At 41.3% G+C, this 25,706-nt stretch overlaps 2 protein-coding genes across 3 annotated transcripts in view; both read right to left on the minus strand.

Annotated features, from left to right (window-relative positions):
• Positions 1 to 15,076, minus strand: part of kctd9b (potassium channel tetramerization domain containing 9b) — a 29,013-nt gene extending 13,937 nt beyond the window's left edge. For both annotated transcript variants that reach the window (XM_061734076.1, XM_061734075.1), the window contains exons 1-9: positions 14,943 to 15,076; positions 11,549 to 11,670; positions 11,238 to 11,281; positions 9,483 to 9,573; positions 9,310 to 9,368; positions 9,104 to 9,232; positions 8,969 to 9,036; positions 8,794 to 8,889; positions 413 to 562 (exon numbers count right to left, since the gene is read on the minus strand). In XM_061734076.1, coding sequence (XP_061590060.1) covers positions 413 to 562; positions 8,794 to 8,889; positions 8,969 to 9,036; positions 9,104 to 9,232; positions 9,310 to 9,368; positions 9,483 to 9,573; positions 11,238 to 11,281; positions 11,549 to 11,670; positions 14,943 to 14,990 — 807 coding nt within the window. In that variant the 5' untranslated portion in view covers positions 14,991 to 15,076. The remainder of the gene's footprint in view (positions 1 to 412; positions 563 to 8,793; positions 8,890 to 8,968; positions 9,037 to 9,103; positions 9,233 to 9,309; positions 9,369 to 9,482; positions 9,574 to 11,237; positions 11,282 to 11,548; positions 11,671 to 14,942) is intronic.
• A 1,764-nt stretch (positions 15,077 to 16,840) lies between these two features.
• On the minus strand, positions 16,841 to 24,210 carry marchf5l (membrane-associated ring finger (C3HC4) 5, like). Its single transcript, XM_061733358.1, has 7 exons — positions 24,126 to 24,210; positions 23,344 to 23,419; positions 22,639 to 22,841; positions 21,179 to 21,309; positions 20,788 to 20,950; positions 20,436 to 20,599; positions 16,841 to 17,665 (listed from the first exon to the last, which is right to left on the minus strand). Exons 2-7 carry the CDS (start codon positions 23,370 to 23,372, stop codon positions 17,465 to 17,467), a joined length of 891 nt encoding a protein of 296 aa, XP_061589342.1. The 5' UTR covers positions 23,373 to 23,419; positions 24,126 to 24,210; the 3' UTR covers positions 16,841 to 17,464.
• Between the last annotated feature and the right edge of the window lie 1,496 nt (positions 24,211 to 25,706).

Below are 25,706 nucleotides of genomic sequence, written 5' to 3' on the forward strand. Positions count from 1 at the left end.
GAGATGAATGACTGGATGTGCCACAACTTTCTCCAGCTAAACAAAAACAAAACTGAGGTAATTGTCATTGGAGCCAACGAGAAACAATTACAGGTCACCACAGAGCTTCAATGCATACACCTAAAAACTGGTCTATGAAGCTCTGAATGGTCCAGGAGCAGAATACGTCAGTGACCTCCTGACCCAGTATGAACCTTCCACCCTCAGGCCCTCTGGATCCAGTTTTTTTTTTTTTAAATGAGATTTTTAATCACCCAACAGATAAACTTTCTGGTCATCATTGTAGCTGGTGGATGGAATCACAGACTCATCCCACAGATCTACACGTTAATGTTCAATATCCAACATGAACATCATCAGCATGTTCCTGATAAGACAACCTTCAGATTCCATGTCAGCTGGAGAAACTCACGTCAAGGCATGCCACGGACAGGTCCGCTCTTTCCAGGTTGGCGCCACTCAGGTTGGCGTGGGAGAGGTTCGTTCCACGCAGATTGGCCATCTTAAAGTTGATGTAACGGAGATCCAGACGAGACAGATCTGCTCCGCTAAAGTTCAGACCCTGACAGACCATAAACATAAATGGAGATGCACCATGAACAAACAGAGCAATGCAAGATGAAGATCCAGAGGCAGACTAGCTGGAGTCGTCTGGCTACCGTCTTAAAACCAGAACCTTCCAGACCAGGGGTGTCCAAAGTCCGTCCTCGAGGGCCGGTGTCCTGCATGTTTTAGATGTGTCCCTTTTTTTTAAATCAAACCGTGATACAAGGAGCTTGGTCATCAACAGAAGTATCCAGACTTTGATGACAAGGTGGAGATGACCGTTAATTAGAATCAGGTGTGTTGATGCAGGGAAACAACTAAAACATGCAGGACACCGGCCTTCGAGGACCGACTTTGGACACCCCTGTTCCAGACCAACCAGACTCTGGTGGTCAGTGGAGGAACTGTAAGTCTGGATTGAGAGCCTGGTGTTCAGTAGAGGAACTGCATTTCTTTTAACTAGGGATGCAAATTATCGATTATTTCATTAATTGACAGTTGATAACCTTATCGATCGATCATCGATTAGTTGATAAGCGGCGTTTTTCCCCCATCTGAGATACAAACATCATTTTTTTTGCTCATATAAAATACAAAGGACATTTTAATGTATTCCTTAATCAAATATTTATTTGATACAAAAGTAACAAAAAGACATTTTTGTACCACAAGGAATATAATATAAAGTGCACTTCAAGGCTATTAGTAGTAGCAGCCATAATAGTGTCATTTGTGTCAAGCAAATTTTAAGTTCTAGTTACGTTTTAAGTTAGAGTTTTGGCAGTGTTCAAAATAAAATTATGAGACCTGCTGTATTGGAGCACATTTTCTTTTAGTTAAAACTGTAGCGGGGACAGATGTTTAGAGGAACCTATGTATGTACCGGGTGAAGGCTGATTTATGGTTCCGCGTTACAACAACGCAGAGCCGCCGCCGTAGTCGATTTAAGGCGGAACCTTCAGGCTTTAGGGGAGCATATCGGAGAACAACCAGAAGAATATAGAGTGGATTAAAAATAAAAGTTAAGCACTGAGCTACATGTGTCTCCCGTCTGGGCCATTGCAGACTCATTGCCTGAGCATGATGTTACTAAAACCAAACATATCCGCCGTCTCTTTCTTCTTTTTTTTTTTTTTTTTTTTTTTGTAATTTACTGTTTATTCAGTTTTTTTCACAAATACATGAAAACAAAGACAAACACTGAACAACCACAAGTGAACAGGGAGGACTACAGGCAGATACTGACTAGCAAGCTATACACTGTACCGTATATAAAAGTGAGTATAACTATACGCATATTGTACACCACTGAATGTTAAACTATAAAGAAAATAGAAAAGCAGAAACAGAAAAAAAAGAAAGTATGCACACTGGCTTACTGTAGGATGTCCAAATAAGCCCCCCAAATTTTCACATAGACATCCTCCTTGTTTATCATTCTATAGCACAACCTCTCATAAGAGGCAATCTTGGACATCTCATTAAACCATTCCATCATGGATACAGGTACTTGTATTTTCCAATGGCGCAGTATTATCCTGCATCCAGTCATTAGAGCCGTTCGACACCATGAAGATTGGTGGGCATTTAGCCCGCTTCCCTGTGGTACCACACCCAAGAGACAGAGTAAAGGTTGGCGTACCAGAGCAGTGGTCAGCAAATTGTTGATAAAAGACACTATCTCAGACCATAAGGAATCTATCATGGGGCATGAGTATAACATATGTAACAGAGTGCCACACTCAGTGTCGCATCTCCAACACACATCTGAGTTTCTAAGCCCCAACCTTGCCATTTTCGATGGGGTCCAATAAATCCTATTGATAATTTTATAGCGCATCAACCGTGTCTGCATTTCCCTTGAAACTTTGTACCATGACTGTATTACTTCTTCCCACGTTTCATCTGATATAATTTCTCCCAAGTCCCTCTCCCAGCATCTTTTTAAGCCCCGGTAGCCCGGAGGTTGGGATTTCCGTAAAATACAGTAAAAGCCTGATGCTTTAATTGGGAAAACCTTTTCCTGTTCCACTCTGGTTTGTAATTCAGTAGTTGGTGCAAGTGGTGACATTTTAAGACGTGACAGAATACAGCTCCTTAACTGTAAATATTTCCAAAAATCCTTATGTTGGAGACCATACTTTGCTCTTAGCTGTTCAAAGGAAAAGAGAGTGCCCCCCTCAAATAGGTCTCCAATGTAGACAATGCCTAGCTTGACCCAGTCAGGCCACGAAAATGTCTTTTTACCTATCTTGAGGTATTTATTATGCCATAGGGAAGTTTGATAAGTAAAATTTGTTTGTAAGCTAAGGAGTTTGTGGGAAACTTGCCAAGTCTCGTGAGAAAATGCCAGTACCGGGTTATCATGAGGAATCTTACCACTAGTTTGAGTGAAAACGGCCTGTGTCGGGTATGGGTAGGTAAGGGCCCCTTCAATAGACACCCAAGATGGAGCTATATCTGTAGGGATGTATATCTTGGATAACTGTTTAAGACAAAATGCATAGTGATACCAGGCTATGTGAGGCAGACCCAGGCCTCCATCTTCTGGAGCCGCATAGAGTTTTGTTTGATTTACATATGGTTTTTTGCCTGCCCACAGAAAACCATAAACCGCTTTATTATATTTTATTAGTGTAGTACGTGGGAGATTTAGTGGTAGCATATTATTTATGTAATTAATTTTGGGAACAATTATCATCTTCAAAATATTTACCTTACCCAGAAGTGATAAGCCTAATTTAGTCCAGTTTTGGAGTATAAGTTCTATTTTCTGAATCAGGGGGAGGAGGTTGACGTCCATAATATCATTTAATTGTGGGGTGATTTTTATGCCCAAATATGTAAGACCTGAAGGCTGCCACGTAAACTGCCAACCCGTTCTGACAGCAGGGGGACAGACCTTAGATAGGGGCATGGCCTCAGACTTCGACCAGTTGATTTTGTATCCAGACACCAGTGAAAAAGAGTCGATCAAGGTGAGAATATGAGACACTGTGGTTGATGGACGTCTGCACAGTAGCAAAATATCATCTGCATATAAAAGCAATTTGTGCTCTTCACTCCCAGTCTTAATACCAACTATATTTCTATTTTGCCTAATGGCAATAGCCAGCGGTTCCAGGGCCAGGGCAAATAACAGGGGGGATAGGGGACATCCCTGCCTTGTCCCTCTATGAAGCTGAAATGCAGTAGACTGTCTGCCATTTGTCACGACTGATGCTTTGGGGTTGTGATAAAGTAACCTAACCCAATTAATGAAAGAATTTCCCAGTCCAAATTTCTCCAGCGCCTGAAACAGGTATGGAAACTCCACCCTGTCAAACGCTTTCTCCGCGTCCAATGAGAGCGCTACAGTTACATCTGGTTCCCTCCCAGCTTGCCACATCAGATGAAGAAGCCTGCGGAGATTATCAAATGATGTCCTATTCTTGATAAAACCTACTTGATCAGGATGGATAAGTTTAGGCAATAACCCTTCTAATCTAGTAGCTAAGATTTTTGCGAGTAACTTAGCATCAACATTTATTAATGACACTGGGCGATAATTGCCACAAAGTTGTGGATCCCTATCCTTTTTGTGAATTAGAGTTATTATAGCTGTCTGCATGCTATCTGGGAGACACCCTCTCAATAGGGCATTATTATAAACTATCAATAGTCTTGGGGCCAGAATATCTGAAAAGGCCTTATAAAATTCTGCCTGAAGTCCATCTTCCCCTGGAGATTTTCCACTCTGTAATTTCTGAATAGCCCCTTTAATTTCCTCTAATGTAATATCAGCCCCCATTTGTTCTTGTTCATCCTGTGATAAAGTTGGGCAATTCACTGTAGATAGAAAAGTGCTAATATCCTGAGAAGCAGGTTCATCTGATTTATAAAGATTTTGATAAAATGTGAGAAATAAGTTGTTGATGTCCATATTATCCGTTTTCAGTTCCCCCCTGTCATTCTGTATTCCTGTTATAAGTGATTGTGTATATTGTTGCTTCGCCCTCTGTGCAAGAAACCGTCCTGTCCTTTCCCCTTGTTCATAATACTTCTGTTTACTTCTGAATAAGGAATATTCCACTTTTTTCTGTAGTATAGAATTATATTCTAGCTTTAATTTACTCAGTTCATGAAGTGAAGAGTGGTCAGAGTATATTACGTGCCTATTTTCCATTTTTTGAATGTCTCCTTCCAATTCCTGAAAACGATCGGCCGCTTTCCTTTTTAGAAATGAACAAATTCCAATGAGCCGGCCTCTAATGACAGCCTTAAAGGCATCCCACTCCACAGCTGGGTCTGATGCTGTGCCTTCATTGGTCCGCCAGTAATACATTATCTCCCCTTTAATAGATCGTACTAAGTCTTCGTCTCTGAGCATGGATGTATTAAATCTCCACCTACTGGGACGTTTTTTATTTGCTTGGCCTATGGATAGCGCCATCTCTACTGGAGCATGGTCTGATATTAAAATTGTGCCTATTGTTGTTTGTGCTGTAATAGAGATTAGTGATTTCGAAATTAGGAAATAATCTATTCTGGAATAAGAGTTGTGTGGGTGGGAGTAAAAAGTAAACTGTTTATCTGAATGATGAAAAAATCTCCATACGTCCTCCAAATCCAGCTCTTCCATCAATGTGTTAATTTCTTTCCTTGCCTGTGAAGGTCGTTTTATACCCCCTGTGTATGTTTTATCCATGATGGGCACCCTTACACTGTTAAAGTCCCCACCTAAGATTATATATGGATTTCCCAGGCCAGTTATTACATTGCTTACCCTCACAAAAAACCCTGGCGCTTCCATTGTTGGTGCATATACATTCATAAGCGTATACTTAATGCCGAGCAGCTCGGCCTCTACTGCTATCCACCTGCCCTCTTCATCTGCTTGTTGTCTGAGTATTTTAATATTAAAGTTCTTCCGGATCAAGATGGCTACTCCCCTCTGGCTGGAGGAACCCGCACTGTAAAGGACTTTCCCAACCCAGTCTCTTTGCAATAATAATGAATCTTCTTTCTCTAGGTGTGTCTCCTGCAGGAAAGCTAAATCTGGATTTTTCTGTCTCAGATACCACAAAATTTTCCTCCTTTTTAAAGCTGAGTTTGCACCCTTAACATTCAATGATATTAGTTTAAACAATTCACCCATTAAATATAACTATGCCTATAATAGGGTAAGTGCTAGTCAAAAAAGTTTTGAAAAATATAATAACTCCCTGTCCTGTTAGTCTACTCCCTTGTGGAAAAAAGAAACATAAACAAAACAAAACACACTGATGAAAATACGTTGTACACAAATACAAAACTGTCAGGAGGCCACAAAGAACATTAGGCTCTCCTGCACTACTAAACCTGCTATAGTGCATCCGCATGATGGTGTCACCGGCCTGTCCCGGCTCCTCACACCCAGCCCCCTCCCCTTATGTATCTATAACCAGTAACAATAGCCAACAATAACATGATGCCACTTGAAGTAGCCTGCCTTTGTAAAAGTCAACCAACCAAAGCCATACAATTTTTGATGTCAGTCAATCTTGATAAATGAGTTAAATAAAGTTAATTAAAAGTAAATAATGAATTTTTCTTTTTTCCCATTTCCCTCCTCTTGGGAAAAGGAAAAAAAAGAAAGAAGAAAAAACAAAACAAAAAAAATATTCTCAAACTTTCAGAAAGACTGACTGACCATAATAAACCTGCTCATCACACTGCGTGGGCGGAGTCCTGCGCTGTGAGGAAGGCAGTCACTGCGCTCGGTGACGTGAAGGAATGGCGCTGGTTATTTATAGAGCACTTCAGCGTGGCTGGATACTGCATGAAGTAGCGGATCCCGCATCCTCTAAGTTGCTTTTTCACATCGTCAAATTTCCTGCGCTGTTGCAGCACCTCTTGGGAAAGATCCTGGAAGAAGGACAACTTCTTGTCCTCCCACTTGACCGTTCCTTTTTCGCGGGCCGCTGCGAGGACCGCTTCCCTCGCGCTGAATCTCAGGAAGCGGATGAGAACGTGGCGAGCGCGGGCGTCCCCGGTCTGCCCGACGCGGTGCGCTCGTTCAATTTCAAATCCAGCATTCACATCCAGCCCCAGCTGCTCCTCCAGTAAACCAAGCACGAAACACCTCAGGTCTTCACCCTCTGCTTTCTCAGGAATGCCCATCACACGCACGTTGTTCCGTCTGCTGTAGTCTTCTAAGTATGTGACTTTATCCTGAAGTGCTTTAAGGCTCGATAAAGCCGAGTCCATGCCAGACTCTCGGCTGTTGTTAGCATCTTCCAGATCTGAAATTCTGGTTTCAGCCTCCGACATCCTTGAACCCAGCGACTCAACTGTATTTTGCAGCTTTTCCATACCCGTTTTCATACTGCTGACATCTGCCGCTATGCCTTTCAAGAGACCTGTGATGCTGGCGAGCTCAGCCTTAGTATCATCAGGTGTTGCTTCGTCTTCCTCCATCTTATTTCCAGACGTCGCGTTCTTTTTCTGTTGCTTTGCCGTGCGAGTAGGGTTGTTTTTTTGGTCGGTTGGCATATTTTTTCACGTTGTTGATTAATATATCGAAAGGGTCCCGTTTACTGGAATTTTAAAACATATATCGGTGTAATATAGGGGAAAGTAAGGTCCAGCTGAGTGGAGCTCAAAACTATGCAGCCATGCTGGTGTCGTGCCTCCCCGGAAGTCCGCCGTCTCTTTCTTCTAACTTTATGTGCGCGGCGCAGCGCGTTGTGTCGCATTAAATGTGGTCCGGGCGCAATACCAGCTGGTGAAATTAAACGAAAAAAAATAAATAAATAAATAGATTAATTGTAATTGTTAATTTTAATCGGGTAATTTCATAACGGCAATTAATCGAAAATCGATTAATTGTTAACATCCCTACTTTTAACTAAAACACGTCACATTGAAACCTTCCCAAACAGCATCAGCTACTTTCTAAAAAACAAGAAAGCCATCGGAGCTTAAAGGAGACCTATTATGGCATTTAATGTATATTTTAAACAGGCCTTGAATGTCTTAAAAACAATCTAAAGCTTGTTTTTTCTACATAAATCATAAATCCAGCCTGTGGGCCCTGTCACTAGTTTTACCGCTTCTAACCTCTTTTTCTGCGCCTCATTTTTAGGGAAGGGGGGGGTATGATAATGAGGCTCTGTGCTGATTGGCTCCCTGAATGACGTGTAGCAGGGGAGGAGAATAAACCTGCCCCGCCAGAGCAGCCCGAGCCTGTAAATAAATACAACACTGAATTTTCACAAATGGCAACTTTATTGTTAAAAAAATAAAATATGAGTTGTATATAAATAACATTTATGCACTATTTAAGCCGGATCTGCCCGGCGGAGTCTGAACGCTGGCCGCGGAGCCAAGCCAGGCGCCCGGGAGCAGCGCTGCTGGATCAGCGCGCATCACCGCGGCTTTAACCGGGAAATATGACCGGTTCCCACCGGCCGGGACCGCAGGAACCCGCCTGGACTGGTAGCAGGGACTCCCGGGGACCGACCAGCGGAATTTCAGCCGGATCTACCCGGCGGATGCTGCGCGACGGGCGCCGCAACTCCACGGCGGGCGCACAGATCCGCTCCGGAGCGCATCCGCGGCGCATCGCCCGTTATCGGGGATCAAACCGACAGATTTCGCTGAAAATCTCGAAGGGTGAAGCTGGTCCAGCCTGGGACAGACCCCCGAGGACCCAGCTCCCAAATCACCCGGGAACCTGCATGATTTAACCTGGATCCGCGGCGCTGCGGCGCCGCGTCCGACTGGCTGAAGGATGGACCGCTCCAGCCAGAGCCAGAGAGCTGGTTGTGGGCGTGGTTTCAGCAGCGGAGGCTGAACCTATGGAAATGAGCGCCTATGGTGACGTCACCCTAGGCGCAGATTCAGAATGGCTCAAAAAAAGGCCACGTGACACTGGGGACTCAGTCCGGCGGGGGTCAGAGAGCTTGCAGAATTTCATGGTATTTTGTCTCCCCTGTGCTGGCAGGGTGAGGGGAGACCACTTTATATATGTTAAAACAAGAAAAAACGTGTTTTTCATAATAGGTCACCTTTAAGCAGGAAAAGATGGCAGAGTCATATCAGGCCTCTGGGATGGACCAATGAAACCAAATGAAAGGTATAACCATCCCTGCATTGCTGTTGCAACAGGAAACACATATACGAGCAGATTGATCTGAGTCCATAAACAACTTAATCCTCAGAACAGAGGTCAGTTTTGTCTGGTTCTTTTATGTTGTGAACTGTTGTGAACATTCGTGGAGGTACCTGACACCGCAGCTCTGCCTTGGTGGTTGTCGCCAGCAGGAACCTGGTGAACTCTTTTCGGGTCAGAGGAGAATGATCATCGGGAGGCTGAGACAACTGAATGAAGGGAAAGACATGAGAAAATTAACCAAACAAGACTAAAATCTAGCTGCTTGCATAAAGTTACACCCCTGACCTTTATGAGTGTCTCCAGCTGTTCAGCCAACTCCTCAATTCCAAAGAAGCGAGCTTCTTCCAGCACACCTGCAGCAGAAACCAACAGGTGAGTTCAGGTAGGCAGGATGGCTCATCGGCGTGATAATGTTCTTACCCAGCGGGTTGATTCCCTCATTGATGATCAGCTGTCCGTGTCTCAGGAAGTTCAGTATTGGTTCAAAGTAATCTGGACTGCGGTCGATGAGATACGCCCCCTCAGAGTCCCGTTTGTTCCCCCAAACGTCTGGATAAAAGAAAAGACGTCACTTAATGAAGGAACGCCCACAGAAAAGTGATTGATGAGGTCACTGATCAGCTCACCTTTCTCTCTGAACATGTGGGCCAGCATGCTCTCCGGTTCTTTACTGACCAGCGTGCTCCTGAACAAACAGAAACAATAGTTACTGCGGACATGAACGTGCTCGAAATGAGAAGACGCTGACACCTTCAGGTCTCACTGGAAATGACACGTCGCGCTGCAACGCCCCGGTTACCTCGTGGTGGTGAAGCGCCGTCCGCCCACGTTGAGCGTCAGCCAATCGGTGTGAGTCTGAGTCTTCTCTGGGTCTCCATCATTCTCAGGATCTAAACAATATCTGAGTTAGTGAAGAAAACCGTTGTCCAACCGCTGACAAAGACATATGGGTGTCCAAGTTTCAAAGCTTGACAGCAGACCTTGAAGATGTTGCCCGTCCGAAGGCTGCTCTTGCTCAGAATCACAAATGGCATGATATTGAAAGCCTCCCCAAACCAGACAAAATTGTGTTTGAAACTGGGAATGCTGCTATCCACGACGTTTATGTGAACATGAAAAAGTATGCACTTGGGGCCTGATTTACTAAGATCCTAAATAAACAGTACTAAATTGCGTGTGCACTGAAAAAGTTTGCACGTGCTGTTGTTGTGTGTTTTGCGGGTGATCAACTAAGATTGCGTGCGCAATTGATAACAGGTGCAAACCGCAGTATTTAAATGAGGTGTTGCGTGTCTTACGGTTTGCGCCATGGAGAGTCTGGATGGAAAGCAGGATAGTCGCAAGCGCAAAATGAAATTTGACGAGTTGGAGTTAGAGATATTAGTGGAAGAGGCAAATAAACACATTCATGAACTACAGCAAAGAAATTTAAACATTACCAAAAGAAACGCAATATGGAAGAAAATCTGCGATAGAATAAATGCAGTTGGTAAGACAAAAAGAACGGCAGATGAGGTTAAAAGATGGTGGCAAGATATAAGGCGAAGAACTAAAGAAAAAGTGGCCTTTAATAAAACTTGTGCAACCATTTTTAAAATAGCATGCAGCAGAATAAAGACTCTCTCTCTAAGTATTCTTTGATTTTGGCGATGTCGCCTCCTTGCCACAATAACAGCAGCCATCGGTGCGTAATGCTGGGCAGATTAGCACCTTCCTTTCGAACGTATTAAATACAGACGCAATCACAATCCCCGCAATTACTTTCAGGCTTGGTAAATCTCATTGCGTGTGGTAAATTAACATATTTGCATTTTCCCCACCCAGTATTTAGCGCTTTCTGGCGGGTACGGCCCATATTGATTATTCATCAGGGCAAAAGTACTAAATGAACAGTGTGTGCTATTTTGCTTATTTCAGAGACGCAGTCCTCTTTGCACGCTGTTAGTAGATCAGCTTGCACATTGGTTTGCGGGTGATGTCAAGTTTGCACACGTTTTTACGCACGCAAACCTTTAGTAAATCAGGCCCTTGGAGTCCTGTCGATATTTGGATCCACATATGTATGTGAGCAGATGTTCTCCAACATGAACTTTATTAAAAGCAAACGTTGCACACGCCTCACAGATGACAGGTTACGGTCCTGTGTAAAGATGAAAGTGACGGCATACAGTCCTGATGTGCAGACGCTGTGTGCTGAGGTTCAGGAGCAGAATCACATTAACCAAGTATGATAAATACTTGAATTGCCTATTATTGTGCATATATTCATATTGTTCCATTGTTCAGTGAAACAATCTTCTTATTATACAGGTTGACAGCTGATTGCCGCGCCAGTAAAAGGATGACGGTACACAGAGAAAGGACAGCATTTTTGGTTTGTTGCAGGTGGATAATTTAAGTTCTGCGTTTTCTTTTTCATAAATAACTTCTTCGCCTCATATAAAGATCTTAATGACCAACTTCCATCAGATCTTAAAGAGCTCATAGTTCCAGATTTTCCAAGCAGAACATTTGTCTCTCAGACAGCAGGTTTACTGTTGTGGTTCCGACTCACCTTCGAATGTGTCGCTGTTGGATATGTAGAGGACATCATCATCTCTGTGAAAACACAACATTGTGATCGGTTTTAATGAAACCAAGAGTTTTCAGACCATTTAAAACCAGTTCTGAGGCAAGGACCAATAGGACGTTTCTGGAACCAGTTCACCCCTGCTCTCCTTTGTAAAATGATCACATCATTAAAAAAAAAAAAAAGACTTGCAGTTCTTAACTTTGCCCATACAAGATGACAAGCTCATCAAGTACACTGATGACATCACAAGGGTGGGACTCATCTGCACAAAAATAAGCACAACACAAGCTCACCTGATCAGGGACACGTCGTCGATGAGGCCGCCATTCCCATTATAAACACTGGAGGCTCTGATTCCCAGCTTGGAACTGGCCACGCCCAGGAAGTCCTCCATGGAGCCAAACACAGCTGCCACCTACAGGAGACACACCAGCCCCGTCAAAGCTTTCTGGTGACAAAATCTAGAGATGCACCGATCGATCGGCAACCGATCGGTATCGGCCGATAATGCCCCTATCGGTTTTGATCAGTGTTCTCAAAATAATAATAGTTCAAAGCAGGTCGATCCGATGACGTTTACAACAACAAACCGCCGCCCGCGTGTGTGTTCCCACATCTCTGACCGACGTGTCCTAAGGGGGCGTGGCAGTCTCTATAGATCATTAACACTGAAAATGGCATCGTTTTACAATGTCCGAATACTTAGGACAACAAATTAGCAGTTTGCAAAAGTGTGTTCAAAGGAAGCTGATAAGACATTTGAAAGTTTCTCACACGCAGTATATTGAGTTTTCAAAATTGGCTGCCACTAAGGCAGAGAAAGAAAAGGAGCGCGCAGTAATGCCGCTAACTCACCTGTAACAGAGACCTATAAACAACAGCAGGAACAGCAAGAAAAAGTTGAGTCTAAGTTGTCTCTAAGATTCTCTAGACTAGAGGGTGAAATATTGCACATTGCCTCAGCCTGAAATAAAACAGTCAATTCATGATACTTTCTCATCTCCAATTTTTTATACCTAATAAAACAATGTCAGTGATGTATACATGAGACAACAATATTGACAATATTATCATTCACATTGGTTTTTTTCCAATAGAATTCTGATTCATCTTTGTCCCTGCACAGGAAGTTAAATCATATTACTTTTCAACTTCCTGTCTAGAGCCTCCAAGTGGGGGATGAGCGACATGATCACCAAGCTTGCTGTGGCATCATGCTGGTTATTGGTAAACTGTCAGAAATGAGAGAAATCTACTAACCAGGTGGACAAAACTGCAATATTCATGTAATATAAGCAGCTAGGTTCAGTTGTCTGGGTCAGAAATCTTTTGAAGGTGTCCTTTTTCAACCATCTGAGATCATAACTGAACATCTGTCACATTTATGACAAACATTTAGACCTCCAACACAATGTCTGACTGGCACAGGATCAATATTGGTCCAGGCCTGGAACAGAATCAGTAATCAGTAATCAGCCCATGATGGTTGAGGTGATGATGTCTCCATCCATGATGCCAGCCAGCATGACGACCTCAGGGTGTCACATGACGTGCAGGTTTGCTCTGCCATGGCTGCAGATTTAACTCTTACTGTGATTTTGGGACATTTTCTGATGGGTTTCACTTCCCACCTGAGCCGAGTGCGTGCCAGTTAGAGAATGGACATCGTTCCCAGCTGAAGATCCAGAACTGAGAGTGTGGTCTTCAGCACATCCAACTATGTCTGAAGTGAAACTGGCTGAATGTTTACTTTGAGATGAAGATGTGAAGAGGTCTCCTGCCTCCACTCTTATAATGTATGTTCCTGCCTCTCCCAGAAGAAGAAAAAACAAATCACTACAACCATCTCCATCCTTTTTACAAAGTCTACCACCATCTGTCCTTCTGTGTTTCCTGAGACCAAACCTGTCCATCACTTCCTCGTCCCCTCTGCCATCTTCTCCAAACATGTCCACTTAAAGGGAAAGTTTCGTTTTTTACAACCTGGACCTTATTTCTGGCATTTTTTATGGTCGTATACTCACCCAGAAAAGTTTGGTGTCATTTGGAGTCCTTCGGAAGATATTAGGAGTTTTGTTCGAGCCGCTTATCCATATAATGGTAGCGAATGGGGCACAGCGGGACACAGACGATGCAGCGTCTAAATAACACATGATTGCCGCGAAACTCGTTCATTTCTTTTGCCCACTCTTGCTACATCTTAGTCCCCAGGTTTTTATTCAGTTAAACTCATAATAACTCACTAACAACAAGGAAATCAGTTTGTAAACAAGACCTCTGAACTCATGACGTCGTCTCTGTGCGCGCATCCCAGACACAGCTCCGTGTACAGCTGAAGTTCGCTACTGTTAGTTTACTGTTAGTTATTTGAAACATGTCTGAATATTTGTCAAATTCTGAGGTTGTGGACGACGACTTTGAATATGATGGACGTCCTTACCGTTTTCTAGTCTAAGTTACCGTTTTAAATCTAGCTGTACCTGTCCGGGATGCGCGCACAGAGATGACGTCATGAGTTCAGAGGTCTTGTTTACAAACTGATTTCCTTGTTGTTAGTGAGTTATTATGTGTTTAACTGAATAAAAACCTGGGGACTAAGGTGTAGCAAGAGTGGGCAAAAGAAATGAACGAGTTTCGCGGCAATAATGTGTTATTTAGACGCTGCATCGTCTGTGTCCCGCTGTGCCCCCATGCGCTACCATTATATGGAGAAGCGGCTCGCACAAAACTCCTAATATCTTCCGAAGGACTCCAAATGACACCAAACTTTTCTGGGTGAGTATACGACCATAAAAAATGCCAGAAATAAGGTCCAGGTTGTAAAAAACGGAACTTTCCCTTTAAGTCTGCACTAATCCCCACTCTCTCATCTCTGGGGATGCTCTCCATCTAGGGTTGCCACCCGTCCCGTAAAATACGGAATTGTCCTTTATTTGAGAAAAAAATGTTGCGTCCCGTATTGAACTAATACGGGAGACGATTTGTACCGTATTTTCATTAACTTTTACACCAAATTCTAGTTGAATTATTGAAATAAGTTAACCTTTACACCATATTCTAGTTGAATTATTGAAATAAATTAACTTTTACACCATATTCTAGCTGAGTTATTGAAATAAATTAACTTTTATACCATATTCTTCACCTGTAGCTTTATTCTACATCTGGGCTGATGTGGACATACAGTATCATAAGAGGCTATTTCAGTTGCTAGTATGGTTGGCTGTCTGGACAGTCATGCAAGTTCAATGCTATTAAAGCACTTTAAATCAAAGCGTTTTGTTTTTTCATAGAAAATAAATACATTTTTATGCATTTAAAAGTTTTGTGGATGTTCCTTTTTTTTGGCGCCTGCGCTGCTGAAATCGGGGCGTCCCTTATTTCTATTTCTGAAAGGTGGCAACCCTATCTCCATCACAACCTCCAGAACATTCCTAACAAGCTCCTTCAAGATAGCTCCTCCCATCCACACCATAATTAAACCAGCTTGAACCCTGGTCTCCTGAACAGAGAACATCCACCTCTCTGCTCTGCACCACGTCAACCCCTTCCAGCATTCATAGCTCCTACTGTCAGCTCTCGTCTCTCCATCCTCCGACAACAACATCAACCCAACCACCACCCTGGAGCTGCTTCCGCTCTGTCTGTTCCGTCCGTACGCTAGTAAACACATTTCCCGCTCGTTACCTTCCCGTTGGTGGAGGTTCCGCTGAGAAACAGCGTGACTCTTTTCATGACGAGCTGAGATCAAACCATGGAGGTATTATAGATCAAACGCAGCGTCTCGGTCTGGATGTTATTCCTCCTTCCTGCTTCTGGTCCGTTCAAACACCAACGGCGGCATCAGCCAATCAGGGCTCGAGAACGAAACGCAGCAGCCAATCAGAGAACGAGGAAGGCGGGACCTCTACGTCTCCTCCTTATAAGGTAATTGGATAATTGATTACTTCCAGTTTTTAGACCTCCGTGATTGTTGTCACCAATAAAGTTACACGACGACGGAGTATTAGGGCCAAACTAAGACAAAAAAAAAGCAAATTACGAGAATAAAGTCATAATAATATGAGAATAAAGTCGTAAAATTACGAGAATAAAGTCGTAATATTAAATATATTATTAATATAACTTCACAAGATGCTCAATATTCCTCATTTTAACACAGGGAGAAGACTGCTCTTCCTGTTATTCTCATAATATTACGACTTTATTCTCATAATATTACGACTTTATTCTCAAATTACGACTTTATTCTCGTAATGTTACGACTTTATTCTCATAATATTACAACTTTATTCTCATAATATTACGACTTTATTCTCGTAATGTTACGACTTTATTCTCGTAATGTTACGACTTTATTCTATTACGACTTTATTCTCGCAACACCATGACTTCATTAATTAATTAATTAATGACGTAATTGTACGACTTTATTCTCATTAAATTATTACTTTATTCTCGTAATTTCCCTTTTTTTTGTCTTAGTTTGGCCCTAATACTCGTCGTAGTCGTATTATACAGTTATATTCAGAGTAACTTTAAATTCTGCACAAAAACCACACAAAAAAAAAACAGCACACCTTTACTCTTACTGTTCATGCACACACAGACACGCCTCAGGGTAGGTTGTGGTGTTGTTGTTTTCTAGTTTTTGTGAAGTACTGTATATTAAGATGATTGTTAGAAAAGTAAAGAGTCTCCTTCTCACGTATATAAGTACTCAAGTACTTCAGTAGTGTGGAAGTATTTTGGCACAGAAGTGGCACAGAACTGCGTCTTATCTCACAAAAACGATATAATATTACACAAATAACTAGGTACACACACAATAATAAAGCTTAAAAACGCAGTATTTGAAGGCCTGAAAAGTGTTCAGTACTTTAGTGTACTTAAAACCAGACCAGGGGCCGGATTCACCAATATGTTCTTAAGAACGATCTTAAGAAATGTCTTAAGATCTAAAATTAAGAAGTTCATAAGAAAGTTCCTAAATGCAATTCCTCAATATTTTCTTAAGAACTGTCTTAAGAACTGTCATTTCTTACGAATTTCTTATTTTTATTCTTATTTTTCCTACTTAAGAACTTCTTAAAATACTGTATGTCATTGCATTGCACGCGCCAACAAACAACATTTATACAGGTAGTTTGGGTCTTAACCGTCAGTCACTCACTAAACATGGAGAAGGAGAAAAAGAGATGCAGGAACTTTTCAAGGTTATGGTGGATGAGATTAATGTGCGAAAAAAAATACTATTGGGGAAAATGACTAATAATTAACTACCACGCTAACTAACATGCTAACAAGCAGTTAACAGGCTCTTTGTGTAATTAATTACAAAGTATATCCTCAAACTATGACCTACTAGTCTAAACTTGTCTAAAATGTGTTGAAAAAGATGATATTTTTTAAGACAGGTCAAAGTTGTCTTAAAGTTAAGAAAAAAGTCAAGAACAAATTTGAGAACTTTTATTTCAAGAATACCATTTATTTTATCAAGTTTTTTCTTAAGAAGAAATTTAAGAAGAAAATTGAGAAAATACTACTTTTTTGGAGAATATATATGACTTTTTTCTTCTTAAGACTGAACTTAAAAAAAAATTGACACTTAAGAAGATTTTTTTTCTTAAGAATGTTTTGTGAATCCGGCCCCAGAACCAGAACTTTGTGAAAAAGAAGAACACTTTGGAGCAGAACAACTCGATGAAAACCAAAATCCCAGAGGCCCATGGAGGAAGTGTGCATGTCTGTAACACCCTCTGGTGGCTAATGTAGGTAAATGTCATTAAAGACTACCCTTGTTGGCTGGCACAAATCATCGCAAAAATCATCAAGACTCCTTCAAGGCTTTTAATAGAAAGATCTTGGTTCAGCATTATTTGTGTTTTTCACAATCAGTTCATTGATCACGTCCAGCAGGTGAAGGCCACGTGGGGTCATCAATCTGAAACTGTTGCACAGCTACATTTTGAACGCTAATCAGCAACAGCAGTAATTAACTTCCTGACAGAGACTGAGGAGGCAGCAGATCCTCACCAGAGGAACCTCCAATAGTACAATGCATCAGAACCGCTGAGTTGAGGGTGTCTGGAGAAATGATATCATGTGATGGGTCCAACTTAGTCCAGATGAAAACTGCTGCCTTCACTGGCAAGAATGTGTTTATCCAACAGCACCACCCTCCCCTCACTCCATTATCCCTGTCCTCCTCAGTCATCGCCGCTGTCCTCAGCGTCTTCCTCTCTGGGTCTGTCTCCCGGTCCATCTCCTAGCCTGTCTCTGGGTCCCTCTAGTCCTTCTCCGGGACCATCTGGGTAGTCCAGGATGTGTTTGCTTGCCTGAAGGATGAACTGCTGCTGCTTGAAGTACACCTTCAACACACCTTTGATCAGAATGAAGGCGATGCCCCCCTGCAGAGACAGGAGGACAGGATGTGGACCAAAGACAGGAAATCATGTTTGATGACATGTACAGACCAAAAATAAGCAAACACTCTACAAATATTCAGACTCTAAACAAAAGCAACACATGTAATGAAACTTCATGATCCGACATATATGTTCACTCTGGTGAAAGAGGTCTGGGACGCCCCATTCACAGCCATTACCGGTACAGAATGTCACAAACTTATCTCATCAGGATGGAAGTGTACAACGGAGTATTAGGGCCAAACCAAGAAAAAAAAAAAGGAAATTACGAGAATAAAGTCATAATAATATGAGAATAATGTTGTATAATTACGAGAATAAAGTCATAATATTACGAGAATAAAGTCGTAATAGAATAAAGTCGTAATATTATGAGAATAAAGTCGTAATATTACGAGAATAAAGTCATAATATAACGAGAATAAAGTCGTAACATTACGAGAATAAAGTCGTAATATTACGAGAATAAAGTCGTAACATTACGAGAATAAAGTCGTAATATTACGAGAATAAAGTCGTAACATAACGAGAATAAAGTCGTAATTTATGAGAATAAAGTCGTAATATTATGAAAATATCATTTATGAGAAATCTTAACAGGAAGAGCATCTTCTCCCTGTGTTAAAATTAGGAATATTGAGCATCTTGTGAAGTTATATTTATATATTTATAATATATTTAATATTACGACTTTATTCTCAAAATATTACGACTTTATTCTCGTAATATAACGACTTTATTCTCGTAATTATACAACTTTATTCTCATATTATTACGACTTTATTCTCGTAATTTCCTTTTTTTTTGTCTTGGTTTGGCCCTAATACTCCGTCGTCTCAACGAAACAGCAAACAGCAGCATCCAAGAGCAACTATTTAAACCAACTGAGAAAAATCCCTAGTAAAAACTTGGACCAAGAAGTTTTTATCGTAAAACAACCACATTCACCAGTGTGTGCAGCACCTTCACAGGGTCGCGGGAGAAGGAGGGAAATTTTTGTCTGCATCCTGCATCGTATTCTTTTTCACTCGCCAATAATTTAACAATGCTAAATTTGGGAAATACAAAAAAATCTATTCGTTTTCAAAGAGAAGATGAAATAAGGCGCTACGTTATGTTCCAATTGAAGAAACAGTTGAATGAACACTGCTGGAGCCGCACCCTAATGTCTGGACAAGGAACTGGTCACAATTATTCAGTATGACGTGAACATGGAAAGAAAACACTGATGAAATTGGCATAAAGTAATATAAATATTTTTAACCGTTCCTTTTTGCCGCCCGTACTCATAAGCACAGGAGCCGCACTTCACTATTAGGGACGATAAACGGCAGCTGGTGAGGAAGACCCAGATGCTTCCAGCAGGAGGAGCTGCAGCGTTTTTATTTACTGTACTGATGCTGTACATGCAGCTGAATCTGTCTAGTTCAGAGGTTGGCAACCCAAAATGTTGAAAGAGCCATATTGGACCAAAAACACAAAAAACAAATATGTCTGGAGCCGCAAAAAATGAAAAGTCTTGTATCAGCCTTAGAATGAAGGCAACACATGCTGCATGTTTCTATATTAGTTATAACTGGGGGAATATTTTTTTTTTCATTATGCACTTTGAGAAAAAAGTCGAAATGTTGAGAAAAAAGTCGAAATGTTGAGAAAAAAGTCGAAATTTCAAGATTAATGTTGAAGTACAATTTCTAGAAAAAAGTCGAAATGTTGAGAAGAAAGTCAAAATTTCGAGAAAAAAGTAAAAACTTTGAGAAAAAAGTCGAAATGTCAAGAAAAAAGTCGAAATGTCGAGAAAAAAGTCACATTTTCGAGAAAAAAGTTGAAATGTCGAGATTAAAAAGGAAAGGAAAAAGGAAGAAAAAGAGAAAAAAAAGGAAAAAAAAGAAGAAAAAGGAAAAAAAAGAAGAAAAAAAGAGAAAAAAAGGAGAAAAAAAAGGAGAAAAGGGAAAAAAAAGGTCAAATATTTTGGAAAAAGCTCCAGGAGCCACCAGGACGGCGCTAAAGAGCCGACCCCTGGTCTAGTTACATTGTTCAAACATTCACAGTCAACCAAGTTTCCTTCTTTTCCTTTGGGCAGTATGTAAAGGCAGATGGAGTAAAATTGGTGGTCCACTTTTACTGAAATTTTGCAGAACACAACAACAGTTCTGCCATGCAAAAATGAAGACTGCTAAATTGTAAAATCATTAATTAGCAGATTATATGGCAATATTTTAATTTACACATTATGAAACTTTAATTATTTTAATAGATTTTTTAAACCCACATAATTAATTTATCGAAAATTTCTCTTCAAGTTTTTTGAGTCCATCTAATAAGCTTAATCTGAGTCTCTGTAGTTGTTCTTGTACCAGCTTGATTTGTTCTGTGTCTTGCTGGAAGCGCAGGTTTACATAGAATGTAAATAGATGTCTGAGATCATCAAATATTATTTATTTAACAAGGTTTAAGCTTATTAAACTGTAGATGTACTTGATTTAGTTATTGAATACAAAACAAAACAAGACTGTGTTAAAGTGTTAATTTTTGAATGGAACCCGGGCCAATTTTGTGCTGGGAAAATTGGGCCCAGAGATCAATAAGGTTAAGAGCCCCTTCTCTAGAGAACATCAAACAGACCATAAGTGCCAAGTCTTATACAGTTTGGGTACTGACATCACTAGATACACACCAAAAATTAACTTTGTGCCACACCCCCACATAAATCTGAAATGGATCATCCAATCAAAATTTCAGGGGTACTCACCAGAACTGTACGCTGTAGGTTGGAGGAAACCCGGCGGAAAAGCAAGCGACCCACCATGGTGGCGATGGAGGGAAAGATGAGTGCTCCACACAGGGTCCTGGACACCGACAGGTGATCTGAACCAATATTGTCAGCAGGTGATCGGGGGAGGTAACCACTGCTGCCTGACAGTCATAAAACACAGAACAAGTTCCACCATAACAGGACATGTTACACTGGTGAACGTTACCAATTACCTCCTTGTGGTTCCTTATATTTATTGGTGTATTTTGCATAATATTGCACCATTATTGTACATAATGTATATATGTGTGTATATGTAGTCACACGTGACTTGTATGTGCTAGCATACCTGGAGGGAAGTAGCGGTATCTCTGCCACAGCCTGACCACATATTCCTCCCAGCGGACCATCTTTCCAAGCACCAGCAGGACTGGTATGGTGGGCAGGCCCATGAGGAGGAATATTGGGTCGGCCCGCTCCATCACATGCAGTCCTTTCTTATGTCCAACTACCTGGAGGCAGAAACATACAGGTTAAAGCAAGGGTCCATCCAGTTATAGTCCTGGAGGGCCCTGTCCTGCATATTTGAGATGTTCTCCTGCTCCAACACATCTGGATCAAATGGCTGGTTCATTAACAGACCTGTGCAGAGCTTGATCCTTTCATTTGAATGAGCTGTGTTGACACAGGAAAACATCTAAAAGGCAGTCCAGGTTCTATTCAGAGTCCAGTGCCTACACCTGCATGACAGTCACTGCTCCATAGGTGACCGCTGACCAGTACACCGTCCCCACCACCACTCCTACTGCAGCGAAAGGACTGACCCGAGACAGGGCTCGATCTACCTGCTGCAGGAAGTAGACCAGCGGACCTGAGGAGAACGTTTGAACAGATGTAGTTATCAAACAAAACGACTTTATATTGGTTCTGGATTCATCATAACAACTGTATGACACAATTTCACGCAGATGTGATTATCTAACCTATAATGTATTAATTACTACAGACACAATAAACAGATTTTACTGTGATTCAATTCCAATCAGATTTATTTATAAAACAGTCTATTACAATACAAACTATCTCCAGGATCTTTCCAGAGACCAGAACATGACCCCTGATCAATTACTACTTAATGGCAGGTAAAAACTCCCCTTTAGGAGGGAAGAAACCTTGAGCAGGACCTGGATCATAAGGGGGGACCCTCCTGCTGAAGACAGTTGGGCAGAGCAGGAAAGGAGAGAACAGACAGAGATAATGAAGAAGAGAGAAAAGGATAGAGACAGGCACAATGGCTAACTGGTGGACAACTGAGACCACGATATAAACAGGTGGAGACAGCAGACACTGAGGTGTTCAGAGGGGGTCAGTGGATCATGTTATGTCCCCCTTCAGCGTAGGTCTATAGCAACATATCTAAGATGAAGCTTTAGACCAGGGGTCGGCAACCCAAAATGTTGAAAGAGCCATATTGGACCAAAAACACAAAAAACAAATATGTCTGGAGCCGCAAAAAATGAAAAGTCTTGTATAAGCCTTAGAATGAAGGCAACACATGCTGCATGTTTCTATATTAGTTATAACTGGAGACGATTTATTTCTCATTATGCACTTCGAGAAAAAAGTCAAAATGTCGAGAAAAAAGTTTAAATTTTGAGAAAAAAGTCGAAATTTTGAGAAAGAAATCGAAATTTTGAGAAAAAAAGTCGAAATGTCGAGATTAATGTTGAAGTACAATCTTGAGAAAAAAGTCGAAATGTCGAGAAAAAAGTCAAGATTTCGAGAAAAAAATCGAAATGTCGAGATTAAAAAGAAAAGGAAAGGAAGAAAGAAGAAAAAAAGGAAAAAAAGAAGAAAAAGAATAAAAAAAGGAAAAAAAAGGTCCAACATTTTTGAAAAATCTCCAGGAGCCAATAGGGCGGCGCTAAAGAGCCGCATGCGGCTCTGGAGCCGCGGGTGGCCGACCCCTGCTTTAGACCTTTAGACCAGCTGCTCTAATCTGGATGAATAATAAGTTGTTCTTGCTATGTGAAAGGCTTTCTTATGTACTACTACAGACACAAGCCTCGTTGAACTGGAGTTAGAGTTTTAGGTCTTTCCATGAATAATATTCAGTGTTATTGTTAGTGTGGATTTGTGTGAAACTGAACGTCAGGTTGAAATAATCCCAACCGTGACAGGTCAGGACGCTCTGACCCACCCATCTTGGGGAAGACGACGTGGTACTCTGTGCCACACTGAGGACAGTTGACTCCTGCTCCACTGTTGGACTTCTGCTTCTCGTCCAGCCAGCGCTGCAGACATGACTGGTGGATCCATTTTGTGCACCCTTTACACCTGCAAGGACGAACCCACTCTGCTCCACGGTCGTCACACTCAGTGGCAAAACACACCCAGCAGTGTCTGCACACACACACAAGCAGATGTTAAAATACAATAAAACTCATCTGATGGATGAAGACGAATGATTCCCTGTGGCGACAAGAAAAGGATGTTGGTGTCTGAAGATATTTTATAAGCATATTTTCAACATCAGTTTCTTCTTCTTTTCCTTTCACCTGCTCCTTCCAGAGGTCGCCACAGTGAATCCTTCTTCATCTAACCCTGTCCTCTGCTTCCTCTTCTCTCACACCAACTAACTTCATGTCCTCTTTCACTACATCCATAGACCTCCTGGCAGTTCTAACCTCATACTCCTTCTACAGATGTCTTCACCATCCCTCCTCTGGACATGTCCATACCATCTCAGTCAGGTGTCTCTGACTTTCTCTCCAGAACATCTAACATGCACCATCCCTCTGATCTTGATATTTTCACCATGAGTGGAGAGCTAATACGTAATGATCACGTGTTTGAAAAGTGTTTTGAATGTTAGAGGAAGATCTCATTAAAATGTAACTGTTACTTCTCATTGTTCTCTTCAGTGGCAGCCATCTTATCAAACAGAATCTGCCGAGGAACCCATCAGACTGCACCAGGCCCTGCAGAACACACAACGCGGGCATCAGATGCGGCTGAACCGTCAAAACAGCCACACTCAGCTGCAGTGGCTGTTGTGTCCACCAGAGGGCAGCACTGTCAACCTGTCCTACCTACAATAATAATAATAATAATAATAATAATAATAATAATAATAATAATAATAATAATAATAATAACAACAACACATGGATAGAATGTATTAATTTACCATTAAATAAAACAATATATAAAACATTTACATTATTTTCTACAGGATTACATGTATATTGTGAAGCCTATTTGTGAAGGAAACTTCACAAAATGTATATATCTATGTCTGTCTGTCAGTGTATTTTTTGTGTATATATATATATACATTTTTATTTATAAAAAATAACAATAATAAAATAGAAAACAAAGCATAAAAATACAAACATAAACCAAATGAAATGTACTGTATGTATATATGTATGTACACACACCTATATATAATATATATATATATATATATACACACACACACACACACACACACACACACACACATATGACTTTTCAGAACCATAAACTGCTGCTCTGACGTCAATGCTGCAGTTAGCTCCTGTGGCTAAGGAACTTTAATCACGAGTTTAGAACATCAGATAAACCACAGACATGCTCAACAAACACCCCTAAACCACGGTTTACTGAATAGTGGTGTGTTACTGACGACAAGCTGAAACTTACCTGACATAAATCCAACCTTTAAGAAACTTAAACCGGTTAAATTTGGTTGTGTCTTTGCTCTGACAGCTGTCAGGAAGGGCCCACCCATAGATATATAAACATAGTTGCCTCACTGAGCGCTGAATCACACGTCAACGCCGCCGCCATCTTGGATGTGGCAAAAAGTGGAGCGACAGGAAAAGATGCCTCATTTATGTTCTGTGTGGAACTGTACGAAATCCAGATAGGGTCTGAGGATGTGTTTTTTATAGAGGGGAACTTTCAAGAAACACAGTTTGGAATTGACCACCACAATTTTGTGTTGATGTCACAAGTCGTGTCTGTCTTCCACAAACTGAGGCTGCACCAGTTGCAGAGTAGCAAGACACAGAAAAAGCTCTGCGAGGCTGTTCTTCTTGAAAGTTTTTAACTTCTGCAAACATAGATTGAAACATAGATTATCAGGGTTTAAAGAAATTAATCAGAATCAGATTCAGAATCAGAATCAGGTTTATTTGGCCGAGTCAGGTCAAACAAGACAGGGAATTTGACTCGGTTATTTTCGCTCACTGTACAGTAAATAGAGACATAAAAGAACAACAATCAAGTAATAATAGTGATAATAAATCAATGAGATATCTGCAAGAGGTAGGTAAATATAAACATACAATGGATCGATTAATAAAGTTAAAAAGTGTTTTATACCAAATGAAGTTAGACAGGAATTACATGGTATGAGAGAGGAAGAATAATACATTAGGAGGGACAAATAAGACTCAAACAGGAGAAAAAGGGAGGGACAAAACAAAATAGATAATCATATTTCATAAAAGAATTACTGGTAATAGAAGTGTTGTCTTTGTACTGTGGTGAGACCAGTGATGTTGTTTGGACTAGACTAGAGACAGTGTCACTGAGGACAAGACAGGAGGCAGAGCTGGAGGTAGCAGAGATGAAGATGCTGAGGTTCTGTATAGGAGTGAACCAGATTGGATAGGATCAGGAATGAGCACATCAGAGGGACAGCACATGTTAGAGGCTTTGGAGATAAAGTCAGGGAAGCCAGACTGAGATGGTTGGGACATGTCCAGAGGAGAGATAGTGAATATATTGGTAGGAGGATGCTGAGTTTTGAACTGCCAGGCAGGAGGCCCAGAGGAAAACCAACAAAGAGGTTTATAGATGTAGTGAAAGACATGACGGTAGTTGGGGTAAGAAAAGAGGATGCAGAAGACAGGCTCAGATGGAGGCAACTGATTCGCTGTGGCGACCCCTGAAGAAGAAGTTGTCTTTGGTGCTTGTTTGATTTCCAAATATATTAGTGTTTGTGTGTGAATGGATCAACGACGGACATTACCGTAAAAAAAACAGAAAAACATTCAAGTTCGGTCCATTTCAATCGCTGCGTCCGAAATCGCATACTTCCACCCTAATGAGTATGCAAAATGCGTGTGCGAGTTTTTTTAGTGCGTCCGAAACATTAGAACGTACTCAATAGTATGCTCTATCCATACTCATTCCGGAGAACTTTTTTAGTGTGGATTGATGGACACTAGCCGAGCAGAAACTTCCCACAATGCAATGCAGCGGCGTTTGGCCAAG

This window comes from Cololabis saira, chromosome 11 (assembly GCF_033807715.1).
Source record: "Cololabis saira isolate AMF1-May2022 chromosome 11, fColSai1.1, whole genome shotgun sequence".
Classification (NCBI taxonomy): Eukaryota; Metazoa; Chordata; class Actinopteri; order Beloniformes; family Belonidae; genus Cololabis; species Cololabis saira.